Raw genomic sequence first — 18,730 nt, forward strand, 5'->3', positions numbered from 1 at the left:
GGTGAATTTGCAGAGGAAATTCTGGGATAAAATGACATTTCAGGACCATATGACATTTTGACTCTTTTTTAAAACTTCAAATCAGATCCTATGATTTAAAAAGAGAAAGAGAGAATATGTATTTTGAAGGAAAAAGAGGAGAAGTAGCTGATGATAATCCCTTCATAGCCTCATGTTAAACATTTCATGATGCTTGGCAAAGCGACTTTTATAGTGGATATTAGTACATACTTGTTTGATAGAACTAAAAAATAAAAACCAGGTGTAGCTACTATGGCAGATGAAGTACTACACTGGACAGTAATATACCAGCTTATTGTCATACTTTTAAAATAAACATAGGATAGGTGTAAAACCATTGGGAGACCATGGGGAACCTTGACTTGGTGAAGGTGGTGATCGGAAGAAAGGGACTTGTGGAAATGGAAACACCATGGTTCTAGGATGATTCTTGCATTTTCCACAGGAAATGGCTGTATGGATGAATGAAGATAGTGCATACATGCAGGAGAGAGCCATGGTGATCATCAGCAGAGTGCTAAGCCTGGCATCCAGGAAAGCCAGGGGTCATGTAAGTCACAGAGTAATCATGCCACCTGCTTCTGAAGACTGCATTTCTGCAATGCTGCTTTCCAAGTCTTAGGTCTTGAGAGTGCTAGATGCCTGCTTGGTATTATCGTTCTAGTAAAATGGGATAGTGGTAAAGGAGTCAATATCCTCCATGACTTTATGTCAATTAGAGCCAATTTTCTCAATTGATTAAGGTGCCTCATGCTTTCCATGAACAGTATGAATGTGTCAAAACCAGGCTTTTGCTACCTCTCTGGATTCTTCTCTGTGGACCACAATCAGTGTTACTTGTAAACCTATAAATTCTTCCATCTTTACTTTCCTTCTTATTTCTCTTTTTCCTACAATATTTTTAAACCATTATTTACTTACTTTAAATGTATATAAGTAATTCTTGAGTACTTTCATTGCAAAACATGCTAAAGACATAGCAGAAGTCCTTCTTTACTATCCTCTCCACCCTAATCTCCTCCCTAGCCATGGCTGTGTGATGTGTGTCCTGCCAAACAGCTATGTACATATCAGAATATACAAACACACACGGAGATACATAGCTTTGTTACTTAGTTTTTCTTTACTACAGTTACATTATGTTTACATATGGTCCTGCAATTTGCTCTTTTCACTGAACAATATGCTCAACAGGTATTTTCATAGATTAACTTCATTCTTTTAACTACAGCTTATATCCTATAGTGTTGATGTATTATGATCTACTTAACTATTCGTCAGTCAATCAACATTGAGGTATATTGTGACTTTTTCTACCTCAATCAATACAAAAATGGTCATCTTTTTGTAAGTAGGTGAGTACATACTTAGAAATGCTAAGAAAAATAGTAGATCGAAAATTATGAATAGCAGTGGACTTTCAAGATGGTGGAGGAGTAGGACATGCAGATTACCCTCCTCCCCACAAATACATCAAGAATACATCTACATGTGGAACAGCTCCTACAGAACACCCAGTGAACGCTGGCAGGAGACCTCAGACTTCCAAAAAGGCAAGAAAATCCCCTGTAAGTGGGTAGGGCAAAAGAAAAAAGAAAAAAAAAGGGAGACAAAGGAATCAGGATGGAACCTGCACCTCTGGAAGGGAGCTGTGAAAGAGGAAAAGTTTCCACACCCTAGGAAGGCCCCTCAATGGTGGGGATGGGGGAGGGGGGAGCTTTGGAGCCTGGGAGGAAAGGGCAGCAACAAGGGTGTGGAGGGCAGAGCAGAGAGATTCCGGAAAGGGAGATCGATGGTGACCAGCGCTCACCAGACTGAGATGATTGTCTGCTCACTCACCGGAGCGGGTGGGGGCTGGGCACTGAGGATTGAGCTTCGGAAGCCAGACCCCAGGGAGAGGACTGGGGTTGGCTGTGTGAGGACTGTCTGGGGACAGGGCGGGGGGGTGGGGCTAGTGTACCACAGCTAGCAGTGGGGGAGTCCAGGGAAAAACCTGGGCATGATGGAGAGGCAGGAGAACTTTGTTGCTTCTTGCTCTGGGCACTCACAGATGGCAAGGCAATGCCTATGTGAGCATGAGCCATGGCTGTTATCTCAGACTCCAGAGGCTGCCACCATGGCCACCAAGGGTCCTGGGTGCAAGGCCCCAGAAGAACACACGGTGCACCACAGTCCCTTGCAACTTTATGCTAGTCTCTGCTGCCGCAGGCTCTTCCCACACATTTCAATTGTGACTGCCATATCCCTTGCTCACCCAAGCCTGAGTGAGCATGTGAGACCTAATCAGCCATTGCTTTTGCCCTTCTTTTCTGAGGGCAGCCCACACAGGGTGTGGGGGGCAAAACCAAAACTGAGCCCCAGGGGCTTGTGACCAAAGAAGAGAAATGAAAACCTCTCCTTGCAACCCTAGAAGCAGTGGGAATAATCCCTGCAATTGGCTTGGTAAACCCTGCATCTGTAGGTTACCTGAACAGACAATGAGTATTCCTATAATTGAGGCTGCAGACTCTGGGGGCAACTGTGGACTTTGGGGGCAAGTACATGTGAGATAAAGGCCAGATCAGAGTCTGAGTTGGCACCACAGTGCCCACAGCAGGTCCAAAGACCTACCTAGAAGTACTGGAGGACTTACTGGTTTGCTTTATGCATTTGATTTGTTTCTGGTTTTATGCTTTTGTTAGTAGCTTTTAGTGTTTGTTTTCATTTTGGGGCTTGTTTATTGATTTGGTTGCTCTCTTGTTTGTTGTCTCTCTTTTTCTTTTCTTTTTTGAATGCATGCGTGTATGTTTCTTTGTGTGATTCTCTCTGTCTAGTTTTGCTTTTACCATTTGTCTTGGGGTTTTGTCTGTTCTCTCTTTGTTTTTTCCTCCTCTTCCTTTTCTTCTGTGCCATGCAGCTTGCAGGGCCTTGGTGCCCTGGTTGGGAGTAGGGCCTGAGCTTCCAAGGTGGGAGAGCTGAGTCCAGGACGTTGGACCAGCAGAGAACTCCTGGCCCCATGGACTATCAATTGGCAAGAGCCCTCCCAGAGGTCTCTATCTCAACACTAAGATCCAGCTCATCCGACAGCCAGCAAGCTCCACAGCTGGACTCTTCATGCCAAACAACTAGCAAGACAGGAACACAACCCACCCATTAACAGATAGGCTGCTTAAAGTCTAACTTCACAGACACCCCAAAACACACCACTGCACATGACCCTGACCATCAGAAGGACAAGATCCAGCTCCACCCACCAGAACACAGGCACCAGTCCTCCCTACCAGGAAACCTACACAAGCCACTGGATGAATCTCACCCATTGGGAACAGACAACAGAAGTAAAAGGACCTATGACCCTGCAGCCCAAGGAAAGGAGACCCCAAACACAGTAAGTTAAACAAAATGAGAAGACAGAGAAATATGCAACAGATGAAGGAACAAGGTAAAAACCCACAAGACCAAACAAATGTAGAAGAGATAGGCAGTCTACCTGAAGAAGAATTCAGAGTAATGTTAGTAAAGATGATCCAAGATCTCAGAAATAGAATGGAGGCACAGATGGAGAAAATGTAAGAAATGTTTAACAAGGACCTAGAAGAACTAAAGAGCAAACAGTGAGGAACAATACAATAACTGAAATTAAAAATAGAAGGAATCAATAGAATAACTGAGGGAGAAGAATGGATAAGTGAGCTTGAAGGTAGAATGGTGGAAATAACTGCCACAGAGCAGAATAAAAAAAAAATTGAAAAGATTTGAGGACAGTCTCAGAGGCCTTGGGGACAACATTAAATTCACCAACATTCAAATCGTAGGGGTCCCAGAAGAAGAAGAGAAAAAGAAAGGGTCTGAGAAAATATTTGAAGAGATTATACTTGAAAACTTCACTAACATGGGAAAAGAAATAGTCAATCAAGTCCAAGAAGCATAGAGAGTCCCATATAGGATAAACCCAAGGTGAAACATGCCAAGACACAATATCAAACTATCAAAAATTAAATACAAAGAAAAATAATAAAAGCAGCAAGGGAAAAGAAACAAATAACATACAAGGGAATCTCCATAAGGTTAACAGCTGATCTTTCTGTAGAAATTGTGCAGGCCAGAAGGGCATGGCAGGATATATTTAAAGTGATGAAAGGGAAAAACATACAACCAAGATTACTCTATCCAGCAAGGATCTTATTCAAATTCAATGTAGAAATCAAAAGCTTCACAGACAAGCAAAAGTTAAGAGAATTCAGCACCATCAAACCATCTTTACAACAAATGCTAAAGGAACTTCTCTAGGCAGGAAACACAAGAGAAGGAAAAGACCTACAAAAACAAACCCAAAACAATTAAGAAAATGTTAATAGGAACATACATGTCAATAATTACCTTAAATGTAAATGGATTAAATGCTCCAACCAAAAGACAGACTGCCTGAATGGATACAAAACAAGACCCTTATATATGGTGTCTCCAAGAGACCCACTTCAGAACTAGGGATAAATACAGACTGAAAGTGAGGGGATGAATAAAGATATTCCATGCAAATGGAAATCAAAAGAAAGCTGGAGTAGCAATACTCAGACAAAATAAACTTTAAAGACCATTACAAGAGACAAGGAAGGACACCACATAATGATCAAGGGATCAATCCAAGAAGAACATAATTCAATTGTAAACATTTATGCATCCAACATAGGAGCACCTCAATACATAAGGCAAATGCTAACATCCATAAAAGGGGAAATCAACAGTGACAAAATAATAGTAGGGAACTTTAACACCCAACTTACACCAATGGACAGATCATCCAAACAGAAAATAAATAAGGACATACAAGCTTTAAATGACACATTAGACCATCTCAACTTAATTGATATTTACAGGATATTCCATCCAAAAACTACAGAATATACTTTCTTCTCAAGTGCACATGAACATTCGTCAGGATAGATCACATCTTGGGTCACAAATCCAGCCTTGGTAAATTTAAGAATACTGAAATTGTATCAAGCATCTTTTCTGACCACAACGCTATGAGACTAGATATTAATTACAGGAAAAAACTGTAAAAAATACATACACATGAAGGCTAAACAACACATTACTAAATAACTGAGAGATCACTGAAGAATCAAATAGGAAATCAAAAAATACCTAGAAAGAAATGACAATGAAAACATGATGACCCAAAACCTATGGGATGCAGCAAAAGCAGTTCTAAGAGGGAAGTTTATAGCAATACAATCCTACCTCAAGAATTAAGAAAACTCTCAAATAAACAAGGTAACCAAACACCTGAAGCAATTAGAGAAAGGAGAACAAAGAAAACCCAAAATTAGCAGAAGGAAATTATAAAGATCAGATCAGAAATAAATGAAAAAGAAATGAAGGAAACAACAGCAAAGATAAATAAAACTAAAAGGTGGTTCATTGAGAAGATAAACAAAATTGGTAACCATTAGCCAGACTCATCAAGGAAAAAAAGGGACATCTCAAATCAACAGAATTAGAAATGAAAAAGGAGAAGTAACAACTGACACCACAGAAATACAAAGGTTCATGAGAGACTACTACAAGCAGCTATATGCCAATAAAATGGATAACCTGAAAAAAATGGACAAATTCTTAGAAAAGTACAACCTTCCAAGACTGAACAAGGAAGAAATAGAAAACATGAACAGACCAATCACAAGCACTGAAATTTAAACTGTGATTAAAAATCTTCCAAAAAACAAAAGTCCATGACCAGATGGCTTCACAGGTGAATTCTATCCAACATTTAGAGAAGAGCTAACACCTAATCTTTTCAAACTCTTCCAAAATATAACAGAGGGAGGAACACTCCCAAACTCATTCTACAAGGCCACCATCACCCTGATACCAAAACCAGGCAAAGATGTCACAAAAAAAGAAAATTACAGGCCAATATCACTGATGAACATAGATGCAAAAATCCTCAACAAAATACTAGCAAACAGAATCCAACAACACATTAAAAGGATTATGCACCATGATCAAGTGGGGTTTATCCCAGGGATGCAAGGATTCTTCAATATATGCAAATGAATCAATGTGATACCCCATATTAACAAATTAAAGAATAAAACGCATATGATCATCTCCACAGATGAAGAAAAAGCTTTTGACAAAATTCAACACCCACTTATGATAAAAACTCTTCAGAAAGTGGGCATAGTGGGAAACCTATCTCAATGTAATAAAGGCCATATATGACAAACCCAAAGACAACATCATTCTCAATGGTGAAAAACTGAAAGCATTTCCTCTAAGATCAGGAACAAGACAAGGGTGCCCACCGTCACCCCTATTATTCAATACAGTTTTGGAAGTTTTAACCATGGCAATCAGAGAAGAAAATGAAATAAAAGGAATCCAAATTGGAAAAGAAGTAAAACTGTCACTGTTTGCAGATGACATGATACATAGAAAACCCTAAAGATGCCACCAGAAAACTACTAGAGTTAATCAATAATTTGGTAAAGTAGCAGGACACAAAATTAATGCACAGAAATCTCTTGCATTCCTATACACTAACAATGAAAAATCAGGAAGAGAAATTAAGGAAAAATTCCCATTTATCATTGCAACGAAAAGAATAAAATACCTAGGAATAAACCTACCTAAGGAGGCAAAAGACATGTATGCAGAAAACTATAAGACACTGATGAAAGAAATCAAAGATGATACAAACAGATGGAGAGATATACCATTTTCTTGGATTGGAAGAATCAACATTGTGAAAATGACTATACTACCCAAAGCAATCTACAGATTCAATGAAATCCCTATCAAATTACCAATGGCATTTTTCACAGAACTAGAACAAAAAATCTTACAATTTGTTTGAAAATACAAAAGACCCTAAATAGCCAGAGCAATCTTAAGAAAGAAAAACAGAACTGGAGGAATCAGACTCCCTGACTTCAGACTATATGACAAAGCTACAGTAATCAAGACAGTATGGTTCTGGCACAAAAACAGATATACAGACCAATGGACCAGGATAGAAAGCCCAGAGATAAACCCACGCACACATGGGCACCTTATCTTTGACAAAGGAGGCAAGAATATAGAGAATGGAGAAAAGACAGCCTCTTCAATAAGTGGTGCTGGGAAAACTGGACAGCTACATGTAAAAGAATGAAATTAGAACACTTCCTAACACCATACACAAAAATAAACTCAAAATGGATTAAAGACCTAAATATAAGGCCAGACACCATAAAACTCTTAGAGGAAAACATAGGCAAAACACTCTATGACATAAATCATAGCAAGATCCTTTTTGACCCACTTAGATTAATGGAAATAAAAACAAAATAAACAAATGGGACCTAACGAAACTTAAAAGCTTTTGCACAGCAAAAGAAACCATAAACAAGATGAAAAAACAACCCTCAGAATGGGAGAAAATATTTGCAAACAAAGCAACTGACAAAGGATGAATCACCAATAGATACAAGCAGCTCATGCAGCTCAATATCAAAAAAACAAACAACCCCATCCAGAAATAGGCAGAAGACCTAAACAGACATTTCTCCAAAGAAGTCATACAGATGGCCAACAAATACATGAAGAGATGCTCAGCATCACTAATTATCAGAGAAATTCAAATCAAAACCACAATAAGGTATCACTTCACATCAGTCATAACGGCCATCATCAAAAGATATGGAAACAATAAATGCTGGAGAGGGTGTGGAGAAAAGGGAACCCTCCTTCACTGTTGGTGGGAATGTAAATTGATATAGCCACTATGGAAAACAGTATGGAGATTCCTTTAAAAAACTAAAAATAGAACTACCATATGACCCAGCAATCCCACTACTGGGCATATACCCGGATAAAACCATAACTCAAAAAGATACATGTACCACAATATTCATTGCCGCATTATTTACAATAGCCAGGACACAGAAGCAACCTAAATGTCTATCGACAGATGAATGGATAAAGAAGATGTGGCACATACATACAATGGAATATTACTCAGCCATAAAAAGGAATGAAATTGAGTTATTTGTCGTGAAGTGGAGGGACCTGGAGTCTGTCATACAGAGTGAAGTAAGTCAAAAAGAAAAACAAATACCAAATGCTAATGTATATATATGGAATCTAGAAAAATGGTACTGATGAACCTAGTGACAGGGCAGGAATAAAGATCCAGATGTAGAGAATGGACTTGAGGACACAGAGGGGAAGGGGAGAATGAGACATAGTGAAAGAGCAGCTTTGACGTATATACACTACCAAATGTAAAATAGATAGCTAGTGGGAAGATGCTGCATAGCACAGGGGGATCGGCATGGTGCTTTGTGAAGATCTAGAGAGTTGGGAGGGGGAGGATGGGAGGGAAACTCAAGAAGGAGGGGTTGTAGGTATATGTGTGTAAACATAGCTGATTCACTTTGTCTTACAGTAGAAACTAATAACATTCTAAAGCAATTGTACTCCAATAAAGATGCATAAAAAAGTATGAATAAGTTAAAGTTTAGTAATGCACAGTTGCCTTTCAATCTGCATTCCTGTGACTATTAGAGTGCCCATTTCCTCACACCTTCACAAACACCTGGATATTATCAGACTTTTTAACTGTTGCCTTTCAGATAGAGAACAAATAGGTATCTCATAACTGCCAATATTTACTGAGGTTTTATATATTTTGAATAACACTATTTCCTGCCTTCTAAGAAGCCTCAGACTATCCCTGAACATTTCTCTCTCTTATGTATACTGTGTTTGCAGTCTCTGTTCCACAACTCACCCTTCACTGTGATTTTTAAACATACTCTACTAATTGCATATCTGATTGCTTAAATCAGTTCAGGAGTTCAGTATGAAGGGGTTCAGAAACATGCATTTGTGATGGTTCTTCATGTATGCATTTCTAATACTTGTAGAGTCTCTAGACATATTGAGACAAAGAGCCTAGATCAACCTTATAATATAGCTGAATTTTCATTATTTCATTATATTATTTGTAACATAATATAATTTACATACATGGGGAAATATAGTCCATGATGTTCTTTGCATCATGCTGATTCCCTATCTCAATGTCCAGAAAGAGAGACTGAGTGGCTTGTTTAAATATTCTGATTGTTTGGCCTGGGAAGGCAGTCTCCCTCTATTTCAAATCGACCCAGAAAATTTTGCACTCCAGTCTGTTTTCTGCATAGTTCCTAACATGCTTTATATACTCCACAAGTATTTGATGGGGACTATTCACATCCCTCTCTTTGCATTTATATATATATATATTCTATTTATATACCTATACCTAGTGTATATTTATATACTAGATATATACTCTGTATGTGTATATATATATATATATATATATATATCTTCTAGTGAGTTCTACTCAGGTGGCAGGTAAGACATTTGGGGGTTTCATCTTCTTCTATCACCTCTACTCTCTCTCAGTTACAGTTGTAAAGTTCATTCTCCCCCGCACATAGCCAACCCCTCAACCATGAAAGAATAAATGTGTACATTCATACGTGCAGCAGAAGCTTTGCTAAGCTATAACTGAGACTTGTTGAGAAGCCAAGTGAATAACCCATTCCTCTGTTCTGCAATGTCTGCTGAATGCCACCAGGTGGAAGCACACCAACATTTTCCAGAAGGTGGGAACGAAGCTAGCCTCAACCAGCTTATCACAGCCATGGAAGCATAAACCTTTACTAAATGAACTTTCTCTTTAAAATAATGTCTTCTAAGGATAATTAATGGTGGTGGAGGGACAAATGCATAAAATGATAAAAAATATCATTAATGAATTAAATCTAACTTCCCACAGGGAAGATCTATGTATCTCTATATCCAACACATTGTAAATAATAAATGAAGATTTGTTCTGCCCTTCTCTAACTAAAGGTAACTACCCATTCTGTTCTCATGTTCTGTCCATACACTGGATAAAGACTATTTTCTTCATAAACTACCCTAGCCTATGTCTTCCAGATTCTCAGAGGCTCTTGTCCTATTGAACAATCTTTTCATTTGTATTCGAGCAGAAATATATCTTAAAGTAGTACTCCTCTTACATGACCTGTGCGTCCATCAGGGTGAGGAAGGTGCGACACTCAAAAACATATTTGTCCTTTCAATTAAACTATTAAGTTTTCAAACAGGTGAAGAAATGTGAGCTAAATTCATCCCCTTATCTCATTAGCAGAGATTCTTCCTAGGTTTGTTCCTTTGGCACATGGGCATTTAAAAGACAGGTGGAAGATTTTCAGTTGAAGCTAACAGATTGTCCACGTATCCATCTCTTCTCCCTCCAAAAAATGACAGTAATAAAATTTGTTTAATGTATAAAGTGACAGCAACAAAGAGAATTAGTAAAGGCTTCTCAATGGGCTAGCAATGTCAGCAAATTTCTGGATAACAGAATAGATAAAAGATGGTAACTGATGAAGCCTGGCAGGGGAAGCTGAAAAGCAGGGTCACATGCACGTCAGGATGGAGGATAGCTGAAAAGGCAGGCAGTGTCCCTATGGAACCCTGCAGAGTCTGGAGCTATGCAAGCCCAAGTGATGATGAAGGGTGGGAGGCAGAGGAAAGCTGAAGACATAGGTATTCACTGAAAAGACTCATTGAAAGTTTATACGGAAAGATCTATATTGCCTCCCATCCCCCTTTACACATACACACTATATTCCACAGGGACATGAGTCCATTGGTAGGCAAAATTTGAGGAATGTTTCTCAAAACAATTGTAAATTCCCTGAGACAATCATCTTGGTTCTGTTGTTTACATACTTCAGCATGTTTTTGTTTAGATACTTCAGCATGACCCCAGCCTCCCCACCCAACTACTCTGTAAAGCCAAGACCACTTGTTCACATACAAAATCCCACCAGGGGCATCACATTCTTAAACATGACAAGACAACCAAGATTTGCCAGACATTTGAGAAAACCCTCCAAATACAAGAGATCGCCCCAGGTAAATAAAGAAAACAGAAATGATTATCAAAAATAGATAGTTCTGAGTACAGATGAGAATTTAGTCTCAAAAGGAGTAGAGAGGACATATTTATATGCCAAAAGGAAATATAACTCAAAGTGCGTATAGCCTATGTACTGATTCATCACAGCAGGAATAGATAGACAATGTCCCAAAGTGATGTTAGAACAAAAGTGGAAGTCCATTGTTTAGAAATGTACAGTTGACTTCCAGAAGAAGTGACCAAAAAACTTAGAAGTGGTTCCCTCTGGAATTTAACCCTTAAAACTGTCATAATTGTTAAGATAAGGAACTGGAGAGGCCATATGTATGCAGGAGAGGGAATCTAGTAAGAAAGGGCCAGAAAACTAAGGAGGAGCACTTAGCCTTAGGAACAAATACAGAGAAGCCACTTTTCTCCAGGTCTTAACTCTTTCCTTCTTTTAGCACTTTAGATAGATTTTCTTTAAAAAAAAAAAAAAAAAAAAAAAAAGCAGGTTAAACTGTACTAAAAATTACCAAAGTCTTGTGTTTGAGGGGATTTGACTCTAGTTGGCACACTTGTGAAGGGACTGTGCAGGGCATAATCCATGTGTTCCACAGTTCACACAGCCTTACTTCTCTCTTGGCATGGCCTAGGTCATGTCTCCCCTCCTCCTACAACACGCTATGCAATCTAGACATGGCCACTCTGCTAGAGATACACATCTAGGGAGACCCTATCTGCCTTCATTAGCAGCTTCCTTTACAAAGACACCTGCTAAGAGTTACACTTCCACAAGTTCATGAGAAAGGATAATCAGAGAATGCTCAAGAAACAAAAACTATGACACAATAAAACTTTAGGGCCAATCCCCTGTAAATGGTCCCCAGCTTCAGTGAGCTAAGGTGTGAGAAGTACTCCTCTGGTTCTAGGTACTTTCACTAGAAGTATCTTTGCCATAGACATCTTTGTAGCATAAATAATTGGCCGTGAGACAATTTTTTCATAAAAGATAAAATAATGAAAAATAAAAGTGTGACATTAAAAAGGTCATAATGAAACATGAAAAATTAATAACACAATTAAAAGGCTTTCTTGCAAAATACAATTTAAATACATTTAAAAAGTGTGTAAATTCATGGCAATCATGCCAAATAATTGATTTTATTTTGTGGGTTGTACTTAAGCACTTGTCTTTGATGTCTTGCACTCACAATATAGATTTTTTGCTTGTTGATTCATCTCCTCATTTAACATGGCAGGTTTTTTTTTTGCTAAAATTTCTTTCTTCATTAGGATAGGTATCAGTTTCTGAATACCAGGATGCATATTTGTAACTGAGCTTTGTATCATGTTGTAAAAACCTCTGCACTGTTTTCCGTTCTTGGCATCTTGTCACATGTCTGTTCATATACGTCCCAAAGTTCTATGGGAAATGTAGATTCAACTCTGCACCTTAGCCTCTTTCTCTTCAAATGTAGTGTGTTTCAAAATAAGAAACCAACTCTTGGGGCAAATCATTGTCATCTGTCAGCTCAATAAAGCCATCAATAAATGGCTAACTGAAAGAAAGCCTAACTCATTTCAACCAGTTGAAACCAAAGTGTCAAACCAAACTGTCAACTAGTTATTTTATCTTTCACAGCAAAATTGCCTTACAGCCAGTCAGTCATGTGTTTAAAATGTTTGCAGTAAAAATGCTGGTGGCAAAGATGTTTATGGCAGAGAAGTTTGTGGCAAAAATACCAGACACATACTCATACTCCTCCATCACTCCCAATAGAGAAACAGAACACCTTGCCCTTTATTCTTAAACCCATAATGCAATGGTGGTTCTTAAGATCTTGCCACTCACTGGAAAAAGAAACTTGGAATGCAAACCAAAAGAAGAGAATACCCAGGGGAAAATAAAACACTTCTTCCTAGGGCCTAGAGTAAATAGCAACCTCTACTGTCTGCTTCTAGATTCTCCTAAATTATAGGACTCCTGAAGTAGAAGGAGGCCCAGGTAGCCTTACAAAGAAGTATAGGCTGAAAGAATTCAAGAAAGACATCCACAGAGGCACGCGATTATCTTCCCTTCTTCTACTAAGACTATCACTCCCAGCTTCCTAATTTGCTTATACCCTTGGCCCATGACCTAGGTAACCTTACATTCTTCTGCAGGAATGACTCCATGTATGTGTGTGTGTGTGTGTGTGTGTGTGCATGTGTGCGTGTGTGTGTGTGTGTGTAAGACTGAGACGAACAGACAGAGAGATGTGAGTGGGTCAGGCAACAAGAGAGGTAAGGATAAGGGTATATGTGAGTAACACAGAGAAGGAGAAACAGGTCTTGGGATCTCCCCGGAAGGTTGATTTGGACTCTAACTTTTACTACCAACCATCAAAGCATCTACCTCGGAAAAGTAATCATTTGTCTTAGAGACAAGAAGATTTTACACGCCCACTAATTTAGCAAACCTGCGTGTGGGCAGAGTCCTTTTTTTTTTGAAAAAAAAAATGGTAATAATGCTCATACCTTCACAAAAGCAAAACGTCTCTTCCATCTCTCCTCTCTTATTTTTTTGTGTCTACTCCCTTCTTTATTTGCATTTGATCTGGCCAAACAAATCAGTCAAGATGAAAACCTAAATATTTGTGAAGCCTGTGTGTCAAGGAAGTTATGTGGGGGGGGGCGGGGGGCGGGGGAGGGATTCATAAATGTTCTGAGTTTTTTAAAAAACTAATTTCTCTGGGAAGAATCAGAGCAATACTAGTAAGAAAGGTCACATTTCTCCAGTGACTTACAGCATAATCTGAAGTGTTTCATACATGGAGAAGGAAGCACAAAAGCTTTTGGATATTCACTCCCCCAACCCCAGTATCCTAAGAATATGATACCTACAAATAGCTACCTAATGCATGGAAGAGAAATTAACATTAGTTGAGTCTCTATTATTTCCAAGCACTTTGCTAGGAACTTTGTTTTTTGTCATAAATGTTACCCCCTTAGTTCCCATAATAACTGTTACTTGTGTTATATGCATTTCATGGATGAGAAAATTGAGGCTCAGTAACAGAGCAAGGATTTTAATATAGATTTTGTGAATTCTAAAGCTCAACTCTAACCATATTCTGATACACAGACACACACACACAGACACAGACATACACACACACATATAAAAATAAGACACAAACATTTAATGTTGACTATGCATACGAAATGCATTTTTCTACTTTGTTCTTTCACCAGACAAGTGTTGATGCTCCATGTTTGGGTGTCCTGGCAGCAGAACTGTCTCTTTTGTGTTCCCATACTGATCCCTCAATCACACAACAAGCATCCTTGGGAATGTATCACCTCCTCTTCATTGCAAAGTGTCAGAATGGTAAGAAAGATTCATCTTTTCTAAGGGTTACTAATAATCTGTTCCTAATTATTCTACTTGTGGGTCCTACAGAGGCTCTATGTGTGTAGATTTTTAAATCCTGCCCCAAGATCTATAGCTCCACTTTTTAAAATGTATTTTTAAATCTTTTTTTAAAATTATTTTTAAAATGCGATAGCTGGTTCTTCAATGTCTATAATACACTATACTTAGATTAGTGTTGCGTGTTAAGTGGGGACAGGAATGCTGGGTGGAGGCAGGGAAGAAGGAGAAGAAGAAAAATTACCAGTGGGACTTTTTAAAAAGAGGCATACTTTTTTCCTGTAATGGAGCATCAGATAGAATACTCAGATTCTTGCTTCAATGGTGGGGAAAAATTAGCCCAAGATCTAAATAAATGATGCTCTGGTTGGCCTAACAAAGCATAAGAGCAAGGCCTTATGTTATCAAACTATTTCCAAATACTTTAACAGAGAATAGATTTACCATCCCATAATAAACAACTATTTAAAGGTTATATATACTATCTGTTCTCAAGTCATTGGACATCAGATAACAAAGGACAATAATTCCTGAGAGATGGGAACAAATGAACAAATAAGGCAGAATCTACAAATGACTGAGTTTACAAATTAGGGTAAGTGTCTAGGCTACAGCCCAGAAAGGAGTAAGCCAAGGATCTCACCAAGTTGAAGAGACAGAATTGGGAATCCAGAGAGATCAAGATATCTAGAGTCCACAAGGCAGAGCACCAGAAAGGCATGCACAAAGAGAGAGCTCCAGTGATCTGCAACACACGTGTGAGAAAACTACCTGAGGCTTGGCGGTGGGGGGTGGGGGGCTTGTTGGCAGTAACACCAACAATTATTAAAGAGGTAAATCCCCTGAATTCCAAAAGACTGGGAATGGTGCCTATACCTATAAACTAGAATTTAAAACTTCATAATTCACAAATAACGAAGCAGAGTACTCAAAGAGATTTTTGTCTCATCAGGAGGAAAAAATTATCCCTCAATTATTTTAGTGCCACTTAAAAAAAGTTGAAAACAAGACCTAAAAGTATCAGCTGATCACCAGATACTTTGCTTATCAGAACAAAGCTCAAACCTACTTCTAGGAATACAAAACTTCCATCACATAACAAGTTAAAATTAGCAATGTCTGATATGCAATAAAAAATTACTAGGCATACAAAGAAACAAAATACAACCCACAATAAGAAGCAAAATGAATCAAAACTGACCAAGAAACAACACAGATTATAGAATTAGTAGAAAGAGACATTAAAACAATTATTATACCTATATTCTATTTATTTAAGGAATTAGAGAAAAAGATGATCATGTTAATGAGAGACAAAGTAAAGTCTCAAGTTTCATTTCAGGAGATGAAAACTACAATGTCTGAGCTGAAAAACACTCTGGCAGGGATTAACGGTGTAATCTTTTTTACTGAAGTATAGTTGATTTACAAAATTATATTAGTTTCAGGTGTACAGAATAATGATTCAGTATTTATACAGATTTTACTCCATTAAAAGTTATTACAAGATAATAGCTATAATTCCTTGTGCTATATAATATATCCTTGTTGCTTTTCTACTTTATACATAGTAGTTTGTATCTCTTAATCCCATATGTCTAATTTGCCCATCCCCTCTTCCTTCTTCACTTTAGAAACCACTAGTTTTCTAAACTAGTTTGTTTTCTATATCTGTGAGTTTGTTTCTGTTTTACATATACATTTGTTTGCATTATTTTTTATTTTTAGATTCCACATGTAAGTGATACCATACAGTACTTGTCTTTTTATATCTGACTTATTTTATGAAGCATAATATTCTCTAGGTCCATCCGTGTTGCTGCAAATGGCAAAATTTCATTCTTTTTTTGTGGATGAATATATATATATAATCACATCTTCTTTATCCATTCTTCTGTTTATGGACACCTGTGTTTCTTCCATATCTTGGCTATTGCAAATAGTGGTGCTATAAACATGGGAGTGCATGTATTTTTTCAAACTAGTGTTTTCATTTTTTCTGGATATATACCGAGGAGTGGAATTGCTGGATCATATAGTAGTTCTATTTTTAGTTTTCTGAGGAACCTCCATACTATTTTCCATAGTAGATGAACCAATTTACATTCCCACCAACACTGTACAAATGCTTCCTTCTCTCCACCCTCTCCAACATTTGCTATTGTAGACTTTTTCATGATAGCTATTCTGACAGGTATGAGGTAATATCTTGGTGTTTTGACTTGAATATCTCTAATAATTATTGATGTTGAGCATCTATTCACGTGCAATTGTGTAATCTTAAAGGGAGCTGAGGCCAGGTGGGGGGAACATTCCATTCAGAGTAAAGGTAAGGTAAAGGTAAGGTAAAGATTATAGCAAATTTCTCATGAGACAATGCAAGCCATAGGCAATGAAGCAACCTCATAGTGTACTGAAAGAAAAAGCTGTCAATCTAGAATTATTTAGCCAGCAAAATTATCTTTCAAAAGCAAAAGTGAAATAAAGACATTTTAGATATATATAAGAGCTGGTAGAATTTATCACTGTAGATCTGCAGTATGAAAAATATTCAGTAAAATTATTCAAGGAAAAAATGATGTCAGATGAAAATCTAGGTCTACATAAAGGAATAAAGAGCACTGGATTGCAACTATGTATGTAAATACTAAAAATTTCTCCTCTATTTTTTTTTTCTTAGATATCTGGTATTTTTTTTAAATTTTATTTATTTATTTATTTATTTATTTATTTATTATTTTTGGGGGGTACACCAAGTTCAATCATCTGTTTTTATACACATATCCCCATATTCCCTCCCTTCCTTGACTCCCCCTCCTCGAGTCCCCCCCACCCTCCCCACCCCAGTCCTCTAAGTCCTCTATTATTTAAATCTCTTTAAATGAGAATCAACTGTTTAAAGAAAACAAAAAGCCAACAGTGTAAAAGCTAAATATGTGACAACAACAGTACAGAGGCTTGAAAGAGGGTGAAATATGAATACTGTTTAAAGTTCTTATCCATAAATTCATAGAATATCACTTCAAAGTAAACTGTTATAAGTTAAAGATGTATAATATAAATTCTAAAGGAAATACTTAGCTAATATAGCAGAGTTATATATAATGAACCAAAATGGAGATAGAGTCATAAAAAATACTTAACCAAAAAGAAGACAGAAAAAGAAGAAAAATAGAAATAAAAACAGATGGGAAATATAGAAAGTGAAAAGTAAAATGAAGACTTAAATCCACTCATAATAAATATAAATGCCTTAAAAACCTCCAATGAAAAGGCAGAGGTTATCAGATGGGACAAAGACTCAACCATATGCTGCCTGTGAGAAACCTACCCTAAATGTAAAGACACAAATAGAATACAAGTTAAAAGTTGGAAAATGATATAACATGCTAACACTAGTCAAAAGAAAACTGAAATGGATATATCACTATCAAAAAATACACATATTTCAGAGCAAAGAATGTCTCCAGGGAAAAATAGGGTCATTTCATTATGATAAAGGGGTCAATTAATTAAGAAGACATAACAACCCAAAATGTTAATGTACTTGAAAACAAAGCATATTAAAATAAAAAATCAAAATACATTAAACAAAAGCTGATTGGACTACAATGAGAAATAGATCCACAATTACAATCAGAGAATTCAATACCACTTTCTCAATAAACTAATACACAAAAAATTGAATAAGGATATAGACTTGAACCAACTAGAACTAACTGACATTTATACAACACTCTACCAAAAATGGAAAAATAAACATTCTGTTCAAGAAAAAAAAAAAAAACAGAAAATTTACAAAAATTAACCATATTATAGGCCATAAAACAAGACTCAAGAAATTAACATGTAGTTAAGTCATACAAAATATGACCAAAACAGAGTTAAATTAGAAATCAAAAACAGAATCTTTTAACACCATACACAAAAATAAACTCAAAATGGGTTAAAGACTTAAATGTAAGACCAGATACTATAAAACTCTTAGAGGAAAACATAGACAGAACACTCTTTGACATACATTGCAGCAATAACTTTTTTGATCCATCTCCTAGAGTAATAGAAATAAAAACAAAAGTAAACAAATGGGACCTAATTAAACTTAAAAGCTTTGGCACAGCAAAGGAAACCATAAACAAATGAAAAGACTGCCCACGGAATGGGAGAAAATATTTGCAAACAATGTGACTGACAAGGGATTAATCTCCAAAATTTACAAACAGCTCATGCATCTGAATATCAAGAAAACAGACAACCCAATCAAAAATGGGCAGAAGACCGAAATAGACATTTCTCCAAAGAAGATATGCAGATGGCCAAGAGGCACATGAAAAGATACTCAACATCGCTAATTACCAGAGAAA

The 18,730-nt window shown here is 37.2% G+C and overlaps 1 protein-coding gene across 1 annotated transcript in view; it reads left to right on the forward strand.

Moving 5' to 3' along the window:
* Positions 1-18,730, forward strand: part of MROH9 (maestro heat like repeat family member 9) — a 198,207-nt gene that overhangs the window by 135,004 nt on the left and 44,473 nt on the right. Inside the window, exons 5-6 of the mRNA XM_057727196.1 lie at positions 467-571; positions 14,189-14,324. Of these exons, the coding sequence (XP_057583179.1) occupies positions 467-571; positions 14,189-14,324 (241 nt within the window). The remainder of the gene's footprint in view (positions 1-466; positions 572-14,188; positions 14,325-18,730) is intronic.

This window comes from Hippopotamus amphibius, chromosome 3 (assembly GCF_030028045.1).
Source record: "Hippopotamus amphibius kiboko isolate mHipAmp2 chromosome 3, mHipAmp2.hap2, whole genome shotgun sequence".
NCBI classification, from domain to species: domain Eukaryota; kingdom Metazoa; phylum Chordata; class Mammalia; order Artiodactyla; family Hippopotamidae; genus Hippopotamus; species Hippopotamus amphibius.